Genomic DNA, 12,649 nt, shown 5'->3' on the forward strand with positions numbered 1-12,649 from the left:
ACCTTTGACTCCATGAGGTAACCTTGGGGCAGGCACCTTCCTGCCCATCCCGCCACAGGATTCACCGTGCTCCTCGCAGATACATAATTAATGAGCTGAACAGCGGATGAGTGCACATGTACAGCCGACCCGCCACCCAGCGGGAATCACACCAGCTTTCCCGCCCTCCACCGGACTTAAGACTCCAGAATGGAAGATTGCACTCACTGTTAGGGTAGAACAGAGAAAGCTTCACTTTGCACCTAGCCTGATTTCAGAGCACTTGTTATTAACACTGGGTAACAGAAGTAGAAAAGTATTCCATTCCAACGTAAACATCCCTTGCTACAAAAAATCCCACAAAACTTCACCCCCCCACCCCTCAAAATGTTGCTACATTCTTTAATTATTCACCTCCCATTAGCATCAGTACAGCGACTGGCCTCACACCCCACCCTTAGACAACTTATAAACATTCGGACTACAAGTTAGATGTTTCTGCATGTGTTGACCTACCATTTGGCTTCAACCATTTTTTTGCATGGAGGTAGCTTTCGAGCATCCTCTCATTAAATAACAAATATCCCATAGGTTCTGAAATAATGATGTCCACTTTCTCAGGAATAGTAATTTCCTCGATTTTCCCTTCCAGGATCATTACCCGTTCTGAAAGATTGTTACTTTTCACTAGAATCTGAAGATATAAACAGAAAGCAACATCTTAGCACAGATTTGGTATCACAAGCAGGTGTGACTTTCTGCGGGCAAACCTACATTGTACTTAAAAATTGAAGAGGCAGAACAGAAAAATGAGAAAAGACAATTTACCACATCTACCTCGCTCTATCTTAATTCCATCACCTATCTTAATTCTATGCACAAAGATGACTTAGCTATATATGTATCCCTCTTTGCCTTGGCACCAAGTCTTAATCCTTTCGTTTTCTATTGAATTGGGAACTTGCCTGTCACTTTATTCGGTGCTGCACGAAAGTTCACATTCAGAGTTCTGTGGTCTGCTTCCCTGGGGAATTTTATGAAGCTCCATTCCCAATGTGGTGCCTCACTGATAGTGGAAACAGGTCAGAAAATTTAAGCTGCAATGCTGTAGTACTTCTCCATCACCATGCTTATTGCTAGCGAGGTCTAGTGCCATATTAACAACTTGCTGTGAAATAATTAATCATTAACTCATATGTAGCTCATGATTAGAATTCATACTTTTTACCAGGGTATACCCCGGTGATGTGCCTGCAGCCTCGTTGTCAGGCATGCAGGACCTTCCAGGCAGCAAGGGCTGCCCCACTTGAAGACTTGCCCCTGCCCTCTTGACTATGACCACCCCGCCCTCTCCCCCATAATCTCAGCAAGGCCTGCCTGACTGGCCCCAGCAAGCCCACTGCACTCAACTTTCCTCTGCGCCTCAAGCACTGTTTCCGGTCTGGGGCCTGCTGCAGTCTCTGTTCCTGGTGGCCCTGCTGGGACTGAAGAGCTGCAGGCCCTCAGAGAGGCAGAGGCAATGACTTCAGACAACTAATTGCCTGAGCTACATAAAATAGAATTGTGGCTTCCAGGGCTGGCTTGCCTCCAACTTTCCAGCCGGATCACTTATTTTGTCTAGCTGACACAGGCAAAATAAGTGATGATAAATGAAATAAGTAAACAAAATAAGTAATGGCCATTCACTGGTTCATTCCTCAGGGCAATGCCTTGACCAGAGTCAAGCTGCCTGGTTTAAATTTCAAACAATGCTTGGCAGTTAACTGTCAATCACCATTAACTGGTGCATTCTCCATGGCAACGCCTCTACCAGAGTTCACCTGCCAACTGATCAGCGCTCTCTTCACATACAGTATAAAGTTGTTGCTTCCCCTGACGTTGGTATTCTTGCGATTGCCCTGAGTGCAAGGTGAAAAGCTTTGTCAAAATGTCTGTTTTCAGCAATACTCAAACTCTGTGCACCAAACGAAAATTTCTAACTGCTAACATTATGGTAAGACAAGCTCTGTTTTCCAATTTGCTAAAAGAGCAGTGATAAATTTAGAAAGTAAAAGACAGCATTACAATGTGTGACATTTAAAGATATTACAAGAAAGCAACTAAACATTACACATTCCAACATGACAAAACAGCTATTGTCAAAAAGTTCTTCCAGAAGACAGCAGAAAAATACTTTATATGACACTTAAAATAAATAAAGTGACACTATCCAGTGTAATTCCTCTTTCTGTTTGACAATTATTCAACAATCCCACCTACACATAATCAAGATTATTAATTCAGGGATGAGGGCGTTGCTGGCAAGGCCAGCATTTATTGTCCACACCTGATTTTCCATGAGAAGGTGATGGTGAGCCGCCTCCTCGAACTACTATAGTTCATGTGGTGCAGTGAGCGAGGGCTAACGGATGGGAGAGTCGAAGAGGGAAGCAGCGAGACAGAATGTCGGGGAGGGATGCGGCGAATGAGAGCTGAGAGAGACAGTCGGCAAGAGGGAGAGTCTGGGAGGTAAGCAGTGAGAGTTTGGACCCTGCACTTGTCTAGACTTAGCAGTGATCTGATAAAAGCTTAAAGAAGATGTTCAAGTCAAGTCAAAAGTTTATTCCATTTAAATAGGTTAAGGAGGACCTGGGATCACAATTTTACGTTGCATAAGGTCAAATCTAGGTTAGATATCAGATGGTGGTTCTTTTCCCAGACAACAGGCTGCCAGCTTGTACACTGGATGACGAATTCCTTCAACCAAGAGCTGAAGCTGGTTCTGATTAAGACACAGATCACTTCTTACAAAAAATAGGCATTGTATAACATTAATCGGGGCCAGAGTAGACTAGTTTCAATCACCTGGGAACAGTTGTTGAGGAATTTCCCAGATTTCAATATCCGCCAGAAGCAGTAGAGCATTATCTATAGTCCTAATGCCCGTACAGATCTTAGAATAATCTTCAAATTTGTAGGTACCACTAACTTTCCATCACCTCGAATGTGTTAATGCAGCCACATAAAATTCCTTTATTCATTATTTTCACGTTTTAGGTTTATGTTTTTGCTAAAAAGTGATTAAAAGCATTTCCTACAACTGAGTTAGCACATTATTATGTTGACATCACAGTGTTATTTCACCTGGTTAGTATCTTAACTTACTCCCAATATAAAAATTCTCCTTAGGGTTAACAGCTGGGTGAGGAGCATACATGCAATGGTCCAAAATTAGGAAATAGATGTTGTTAAAGCAACAAGCAGCCACTGTTAACTAAATAATTCCACCATTTCATAAATGATAGATGAATAAAAGGTCTGAGCAGCCTCCCAGCTAACTTTGTCATTATACCTCAATAATATGTGAAGTGGGAAATTATGATAAATGTGTGACTAGGAATAATGCCAGGACCAAACACAGCCAGTCTGCCTTCTGTTAGCTATAGGAGACAGACCTCTTCTCTTAGAAAACATTAGCACATGGTCAGAATTAAATACAAATGTTGTTCCTGGAACCATTCTGGAACAAATCTACCCAACGCTTTATTTTCATTCCTAAGTGAACCATCAGATCAGCCAATAGAGACAGCTATTGACTTAACAAACAGAACAGCAGTGACCAGACACAGTCTACAAAAAGCATTGTGTATAAGCTATAGATAAAGTGCTTGAGTTCAAAGTGATTGACAGTACAATGTTTATTTTTTTTTTAATGTCAAATAATTCACTCTGACTGATTGTCACGGGTGCAATGGGTCTTTGTTCGTAGTGCAAAATGAGCAACTGTGAATCAGCAGCTCATTTTATACTCACCATTGACTTCAATGGGTAAAGAAAGGTGTGATGTAAAAGGAGCTGCTGGTTTGCCATTGCCTGATACTACTGCTGAAGACCAACTTGACCCGAGGAGTCGAGACTAAGCACAATATTTAGTTAGAGGTATGAAGAGCTGAGGGGGAGGACGACAAGGAATGAGGGGAAAGGACAACATGGGGCGGGGGGGGAGGGCAGTGGATGAAGAAGAAGGGAAGAGGAGGAAGGGAGTAGAAAGAAGGGTCAAAAAGAGGCAGGGAAGTTGGATAAAGGAGGAAGCAAAGGATGGTAGGATAGAGGGAAGAGATCAAAGGGTAGGGAAGCTGGTGAAAGGGAGAGCATGGAGGAGGAGTGGAAGGATGGGGAAGAGAGAGGGAAGAAAGAAATCAGGCTGAAAGGGGTGTAAAGAAGTGGGTGGGGAAAGTTTTGTGAAATCTATTATAAATAAAAACAATTTTTAATTTCGAGCACTGGTGTGAGTGCTTTCTTGATATATATGTAAGGCATTGTATTTCTAAATTTTATTTTTAACATTGAAGCTTGGATTTAGATGGGGTGGAGGGTGCAGAGTGAGATTGTGGCCCCAAATGCAAGTAGAGAGCTTCCAGGAGAGAAAGTGGAATATTCTTTCTGCCAAAGATTGTGGAAGTAGGATGCTTGAATGATAGAGGAGTTAATGAGCCCAAAGACATGGACAGAAGAGGCTGCAGTCAGAGACATTGACCTGTGCTAGCGTGGGAAAGAGTGAAGGCACGGTGATGATGGGAGACTGGAGTTTAAGGGGGCGGCAACTGCGAATAATCAGATGAATGCAGCAAGTGGGGAATCTGATCAGTGGGCAAAGACAGAATAGTGTAAGGCATCATGATGAGACAATCTTTATTCATCAACAGCCATGTGATCTCCTGGGAGGTGCAAAAATGCAGCTTAAAAGCTGAAGCAAATTTGGAAAAGAAAAATCTGTAACATGTCTTTACTATTACTTGAGGCAGTCAGAAGTTCGTCCATGAGAGCACCATCATCATGCTTTTTTACCCCCTATTCCACTTACCTTTTATAAGGCAGGATCTCCCACCCAGACAAGAGTTGGCTTAGCACTTTTGACAATTTGAGAGAGTCAGTATTCATAGCACAAGATGGCAACTTGTTCTGAAGGTTTACCATCTTCTGGGAAAAGAAGACCATCTAACATCTAATCTAGCCCTAGCCTTGCATAATTTACATGCATAATCCCTAGTCCTCCCCAATTGAAATAATCAAACAATAGGAACACAATCTAGTCCAAGTATTGCTGAAAAAGGACATTTTGTCAAAGCTTTTTGTCTTGCATTCATCAGGACAATCGCAAGAATACCAACACCTGGGGAAGCAATAACTTTATACTGTATGAGAAGAGCGCGCTGATTGGTTGGCAAGTGGACTCTGATTGGTAGAGGCGTTGCCATGGAGAATGCACCAGTTAATGGTGACTGACAATAACCTGCCAAGCATTGTTTGAAATTTAAACCAGACAGCTTGACTCTGATTGGTCAAGGCATTGCCCTGAGGAATCGACCAGCAAATGGCTATCACTTTGTTTAGCTGAAGCAGGCACAATGTGTGTACATGTTCTTTCTGTCTGCAAAGAACTGGGCCCTGTGTATTAATATATGTTGCTTCCAGTACAAGCAAATGTGTCACACTACGAGCCTGAGCAATAATCTTAAATTAGCTGTCAGTGTAATTTTTAGCACACTGAGGATTTTCTAGCAAATGTTGTCCAATCGCGGAAATACAGCTATCGTTGGACACTGTTTTGAGTTTAGCCCTAGTCCTTCAACTGTTTTATATTCCTCAATAAAGTCACTCCCAAGTGAATTTTGCTTTTCTTCTTGTTCATCAAAAGTTAAAGTTCCAGTGCAAGTCTCATCAATCATTCAACAATCAGCAGACACAGCTTTCTATGGCTCTCTAAGTGTGCAATGGTTACTTATGACAGAACAGGTTCATGGGACTAACTGGCTTACACCTGTGATGTTTGGATATGTTTGGAGGCACAATCACCATCTGAATATACTGTAGTAAGAGTTTTTAAAAGTTTTCTCCTTTCAATGACAATTAATTTCAAACTTTGGAAACCGATAATCTTAAATTGGCTGTCAGTGTAATTTTTAGCACAATGAGGATTATCTAGCAAACAGCATGTTATGTGCCCTCTGGCTTCCTTTTAGTCATGTAAATATTTTTCAATTCCTTATAATTTGTCTTCTATTGTAATTAAGTTTTAAACAGCCTCTCTCACTTCCTTACTGTTTTGGTTCGACTTTTAATAATCTTTGTTTTTCTTTTGCTCGTTCATCAAAATGTTAGAACCATATCTCTCAAGACTGAATTTTTCTTTTACAAAATGGAAGGACATGGCATGATCTGGACATCTGGATGCTAACCAGGGATTTCAAAAAAAATAAGGTCATAAGTTCACCTTGGAACTGTCAACAAGCAGTCCTCTTCCAAGAAATCACCTGACCTATATGGTACTTGAGAAGGAGTTGTTTGTTTGTTTTGAACTGCAAAACACTTTAATTAATGAAAAGCTGGAAGATAAAAACACAGTCACATGGCAGAGGCAAACCTTAAGTTTGAACCTGTGGTTTTGCTTTCAGTTTTATTGGGGAACAAGCTGAGGAAAGAAGGCTACCCTAACTGGCACCCTCTCTCCAGCTTGCCTGAAAATTGTGTGTGGCTATCAACCTGTAGGCAGAGAATCCTCACCCGAGTGTAACCATTCTGCGTTTGGACCTGCAAAGCTGAGACCAATTGGTGAGAACTTCCAGACATCCATCGGGACCAGTGGCCCTCCAGGTCAATGGCATCGAGAACCTATGGACTTTATCCTTTATTTTCTAAATGCCCATCCTCCAAAACCCATCTCTGCAGAGAGACTGTTTGTCCTTTGTTTGTCTGTGTGTGTGTGTGCTGGGGGAATTCTTTGGGAAGAGATTGATAGTTATACTTCCCAATTACAATTGTGTGTTAACCAGTACTTGCAACTTGTTAAAAGAAGTTTGGTTTTAAAATAAATTAACTATTGAGTTCTTTTTGAAAGAAATCTGGTCAGAGCCTCTTTTCCTCTGGGTGCTAGAAGTATAGGTACACAATTGGCCATTTCAGTGAGAAAATTAAACATTTAAATTAATGGTGTGGCCTGCGGAGTAGTGGGGTTTGATAATTCGCACACTCCTCCCATCCCGGTCGTAACAAAAACTTCTCAATTAAAGTTCCAGTGCAAGTCCTCATCCTCAATAGTGTAAACCAATTAATTTAATCTTGTTTAATCTATGAAATTCTGGTAGTTTGAGACAGGTAATATTTTGTTATCTAGGCTTTTATTAATTCAAAGATAACTTGGGAGAAACTGAATGCATGGCAGACATCCCTTGTACAGATCATCTCTTGTTCCATTTTTGATTTCCTGCATAACTCTCAGGTTAAGAGAGGAGCAACTGGACCTCAATCACCTCTGCTAAAGCTGCTCTTACTCCAAGTAGCTTGTGCATCAGTAGATGTACAACTGGGTCCTGGGCTTGTCTTAGCACCAATTTATTTTACTCATCCCGCTTTCCCCTGGGGAGAGCACATCTCCTTTGCTTCTCCTGCTAACAGCAGAAATCATGTGTGTGTGTGGAGTGGAAGGGGCAAAATGCCATGTCTTATCAGTTAATTGTTCTGCACACTCAAGCACCAGCATGAAATACTAAGTAGGGCTTTCAGTACAGGGTTTGATTTCCAGCAATTATCCCCAATAGTATTCAGCATTGTATAATAATGCGTGCACTATAATTAACGAGTGATTATCCCACAAGCATTAAGTTTTTGGTTCACGCTAAGCACAATTAAATCCATATATGGCATTTGTATACCTGCAGAAAATTAAAGGAATCTGATCAGATCATGATTTATATTTTTTAAAATCCTGTTTTCTGAACAAATGGTATTTCTTTGGCTTTGTTTAAACATGTTTTCAAAGCTGTGCAGGGACTGGAGAAGGTTCTGGGTATTTTACTTCTGTGATCCAGTGCTAAAACGTCTCTCCTGAGCATTGAAATCCACCCTCCTGCATGACTGCAACTATGTCCTGTTTATTCAAGTGCTTTGCACAATTTGGGTTTTGCCCCTGTTCTGGGTTACTTAGTTCTTTCAATAATGGAATGAGTCATGCTACCCATTCATTCAAGCAGCACTTTTCTAGTTAAAACAAACTGCGCAAGTAAAGGGATCAGAAAGCAAATACAGACTGATGGTGTCTAGGAGACGAGTAAGAACTGATCTTGGCAAGACCATTATCTGATGTGTATTTTCTGAGATATATCAAAGCCCAACAACAACTACTTGAAAGTTTTCTATGTAATCCATGATGAGCTGCTGCTGAATTTTCTGAAATCAGAAAACCTATGGAGCAAGTCCCTCATGTTGAAAATCTTACTGAAAAAGACAGCATGAGTAAACCTGATGTATTGTTTTTCACTTTATTTTGCTATAAAGTATTAACAGGAGGAATGTCATCCTTTAATAATGCAATTAAAGCTCTACCTAGTTTCTGAACTAGCTTGAATAAAACATTATTCACCCGCACTTTATATGTACTGACTGGACCACTCTCAGTTCCCAACATCTGGTCTTCAAAAAGCCAGAGAATACCACCATTATTCTCTGGGAAAAATAAACAAATCCAGGAAGTCAATGAGTCTATTTACGTTATTTACCTATTTACATTGGACCAACAACCTACAGAAAGTCAATGCATTCTGGCTAGAATAAAATCCTAGTCTGTACATTTACTATGTAACTACTGTAGAAGTGCAGACTGCACTGTGATCCAACATGACCAATAATACGATGCGGAAACCGGGACGAAGAGAAGTGCACAAGTCCCATCAAACAGTTTAGGTTGCTGCACAGTATGTGTTAGGGAACACTTGGCAGAGGATTGTGCTAGTGAGAAGCCTATTGAAATTTGTACTGCATAAATGTTCACTTTTTCTTTATGCGGTATCATGAAAACGCTGCAGGAATTATAATTAGAAACATTATGATGTGTTATGCACGAAAACATGGCAATAAACATTTATTTCCTTTATCTTTTATTTCAATAACATAGTATTAAAGATTTTCAAAAATAGTAAGTAAAATTAGCTGTGTTGGAATATATAATTAGGACTGCTGTGTTCATGTTGTTTTCTCTTGTGCATCTTTCTAATTACATTTTTTTTTGCAGTCTCTCGTGTTTTCTTCTATGTTGCCTTTCTCGGCACTGCCTTGTTTCTTAGTTTTTCTTGTTTCTCAGTTTATTTCCCTTTAGATGGGTGTGGTTGGCCACATGGTAGGGAATGGAACTTGTTTGTGTTATAGGTTGGATTTTATGTAGGGCTGAGTTTGAGAAAAATGTGACTTGTTAATAGTTACATTTAAATTGTACTGTTTTAACAGCCCTTTCTCAGTACCTACACAAAGTCATCCACTCATTTTTTAAATTCATTAATGGGATGGTGGGCGTCGCTGGCTAACATTTATAGCCCATCCTTAATTGCCCTTGAGAAGGTGGTGGTGAGCTGCCTTCTTGAGCAACTGCAGTCCATGTGGTATAGGTACACCCACAGTGCTGTTAGGAAGGGAGTTCCAGGATTTTGACCCAGCGACAGTGAAGGAACGGCAATATATTTCCAAGTCAGAATGGTGAGTGGATTGGAGGGGAACTTGCAGGTGGTGGTGTTCCCATGTATCTGGTGCCCTTGTCTTTCTAGATGGTAGTGGTTGTGGGTTTGGAAGATGCTGTCTGAGGAGCCTTGGTGAGTTCCTGCAGCACATCTTGTAGATGGTACACACTGCTGCCACTGTGCATCGGTGATGGAGGGAGCGAATCTTTGTGGATGCAGTGCCAATCAAGCAGGCTGCTTTGTCCTGGACGGTGTCGAGCTTCTTAAGTGTTTTTGGAGCTGCACTCATCCAGGCAAGTGGGGAGTATTCCATCACACTCCTGACTTGTGCTTTGTAGATGGTAGACAGGCTAGCCAGAAACACCGACATCCCATTAATGAATAAAAAAACAGCAGCACTTATCAGCAGGAAACCTGCATTTACAGCTTGATAGGTGAAAATGAACACAAGATATTCTTATTATAGATGCCAAAATAGGAGATTCCATGGCTAAGAGAGTTAAATTATGAGGACAGTTTTCAAACACCAGGATTCCCTCAAGAGGGTAGATATAGGGCCCAGAGCAAGAGGCTACAACCTTAAAAGGTGAGCTAGGCCGTTCAGGATGTCAGAAAAGCAGCGTTAAAGGTTATGGAACCAAGGTGGGCAGATACAGTTAAGAGACAGATTAGCCACAATCTAATGGAATGGAAAACAGGCTCCAGCAGCCTACCCCTTTTCCAATTTTAAGCACTTTACTCAAAAATTCTGACACAGGAACCAAGACCACTGTACACAAGAAGTGCATGCCATACAACCATACACAACATTGCTAACATATTATTGGTTCATCTACCGATGCACATGGAGTCTAAACCAAGGTTTAGAATTTAGCTGTGTTTGTTGCCAACGCCATGCATGTACAGTCGTACTGATTTATTCCGTGATGTCATTACCAGCGATGGACTAGGAAGCAGCCAGGAGCAGAGATGCTTATCAAACAGCCATGTAAGACAGTGATTAAAAAAGCCTCACCTTCTCCGAGTCAGTGGGGTTGAGGGAAGCAACGGAGCCGGGGATCGGGATGGGATGGGAGGGGAGGCTTCTGATCCACCCAGGGACGGCTGCAATTCTGGATTATAACCCCCGTATCCCATCTTTGGAGCTTCAGGGCTTCCCCTTAACTTAGGCCCGTCAGCGGGAAGCAGCTCCAAAGGCGTGATGTGGAGATTGTAATCTGTAATAGTGGCCATTACTCGGTGGATCAGAAGCCTTCCCTCACTCCCCACCCTCATCTCTGGAAACTGTGGGGAGGCCATGCCTATGTTGCCCACTCACTGTGGGGCTCAGAAACTGGGTGAACAGCTTCAGGATCCAAATAAGATCCAACCAACACTGTGTCTCCTGTAAGTGACATCATTGGTTTTCTGCGCACGCCTGGAAAAATGTGCACGCGCAGACAGGCATTGGCAGCCATTTTGCATGGTCATCTTGCATTGGCAGGAGACAGAGTGTTAGAATTTACCTTTCAAAGTCAATATATTGTCCTTATTTTTGTATCTCCACCATAAATCTGGATTTAGGAATTTGTAATGGATAAAGTTGACAGTAGGTACATGTAGTTGAAGTAACATCAGAAATGGACTACTGGAAACAAGACATCCAGGAACTTAAAAACGTTTATTAACTATTTACAACTCTGTACGGAGACAAATAAGCACAAGGCTCCTTCCAGAGGTATCTGAGTTCTAAAGACACGTGAACTGACATCACTGATGATGTATATTAGCCAGTAGCATTATAGCTATTAACCCTTTGTACTACAGTAGTCATAAGGACCTGGATATTAACCACTATGCCTCCCATTGCCCCCGCTCCTCACATTGGGCAAGAGAGGTCAGGAGTTTAGGAGTTAAGCATGTGGCGGATATTGGGGCATCCAAGTAGAGAGGCAGGTCACTTAAGTAACATATTTAAATTGGGCTTCCACTGAAAACGTTACAATTCTGAAAGAAACACTGAACCTATTTATAAAATCAGCCACTATCGTTAATCATTCCTCCAGATGTCTGCCATACAGACCAACCTCTGTGCTTTCCTCAGTCTAATACAGTACTGAACACTCAAGATGAGTTTTACGGTCAAGATGCCTGTGAATGGCCAGTTTTACCATGAATCATCAGCAAGTTCTGCTCCTTTAAAGTCAATCCTAATTTTCTGATTGGACTGGTAACTAATTCCCTCCCCCCGCCCCCACATGTAGTCTTCTGACTGGTAGTCAAGACTAGAAGCAGGGAACAATAAAATTCTCACAAAGTTGCCATTACTGTACAGTTCACTGCATCCAGAATGCTATAAAACCAGCAAGTCCCTACTGTGATGAATAGGGGTTCAAGGTGGGGGGAGGGGGGTGAATTTTAACTTAACCTGCCCTGCAGAAACTGGGCAGGTGAGAATTTAGAAGTTCCCCGTAGACATTCCCTGGTGATGATCCTCACCGACCTGTAAACTACAATTCTAGAACACTGATGGAGTCCATCTTTAAACATGAAAATTGGGCTTGGATGACATCAATGGGACCTGATTGCTATTTTAACCAGACGTCTACACTGGGCAGTTGTGTGCCAGGATGAGAACTGAGTATGTGTGAATAAATGTATCCCGCTACTTATGGAGACTGTCAAATACACATAATGAGCTCCTGAGACCATGATTAAACAAGTCACAAATTGCAGACGAGTTTGCTCAAGTGCCTATAAGCTAAAGCTGCAAATGCAGAGTGAGAGCTTCGTTTCTCTTTGTAGGGATTTTAATCAGTGGTTGCACGTTATCATACCCCAAAGCACATTACAGCTAATCAATTTATTTTTTGCCAGGGAGGATGCATGGGGAAAGGGAGGAGCACTTGGGTTTCTCCTGGCCTCCAAAATAATGTGTAAGAATTTCCTCAACCTTATTCTGAATGGCCTGCAGCTCAAGGACATTTTAGGACTGTTGGTTAGACCGCTTGATGCCTTGTACAACTGTATGGAGCATGCATGGCACAAGCTACTGCTCCTTTCTTTCTAAACTTTGCAATTTGGAATCCTATAACAACGTGGGATCCTTATTTACACTCTTAGCAACTCTGCCTGTTTCACTCGGGCAGATTGTTCACCCATTCACCGGAATGTTGCACCTGTTGGATCCTAGGAGGAGTTGAAGT

General features: G+C 41.7%; 1 protein-coding gene and 1 long non-coding RNA gene across 6 annotated transcripts in view; one reads left to right on the forward strand and one right to left on the reverse strand.

Moving 5' to 3' along the window:
* Positions 1-8,491, forward strand: part of LOC144697364 (uncharacterized) — a 62,095-nt gene extending 53,604 nt beyond the window's left edge. For 3 of the 4 annotated variants that reach the window (XR_013580351.1, XR_013580343.1, XR_013580341.1), the window contains one exon: positions 6,414-8,491. This is a non-coding gene — a long non-coding RNA (uncharacterized LOC144697364). Of the gene's footprint in view, positions 1-6,120 lie in introns of all 4 variants that reach the window. The other variant, XR_013580347.1, reaches the window with a different exon arrangement.
* Positions 1-12,649, reverse strand: part of carm1l (coactivator-associated arginine methyltransferase 1, like) — a 127,024-nt gene that overhangs the window by 41,750 nt on the left and 72,625 nt on the right. For both annotated transcript variants that reach the window (XM_078569346.1, XM_078569353.1), the window contains exon 6: positions 496-673. In XM_078569346.1, the coding sequence (XP_078425472.1) occupies positions 496-673 (178 nt within the window). The remainder of the gene's footprint in view (positions 1-495; positions 674-12,649) is intronic.

The sequence above is a fragment of the Cetorhinus maximus genome, chromosome 2 (genome assembly GCF_964194155.1).
Source record: "Cetorhinus maximus chromosome 2, sCetMax3.hap1.1, whole genome shotgun sequence".
NCBI lineage: Eukaryota > Metazoa > Chordata > Chondrichthyes > Lamniformes > Cetorhinidae > Cetorhinus > Cetorhinus maximus.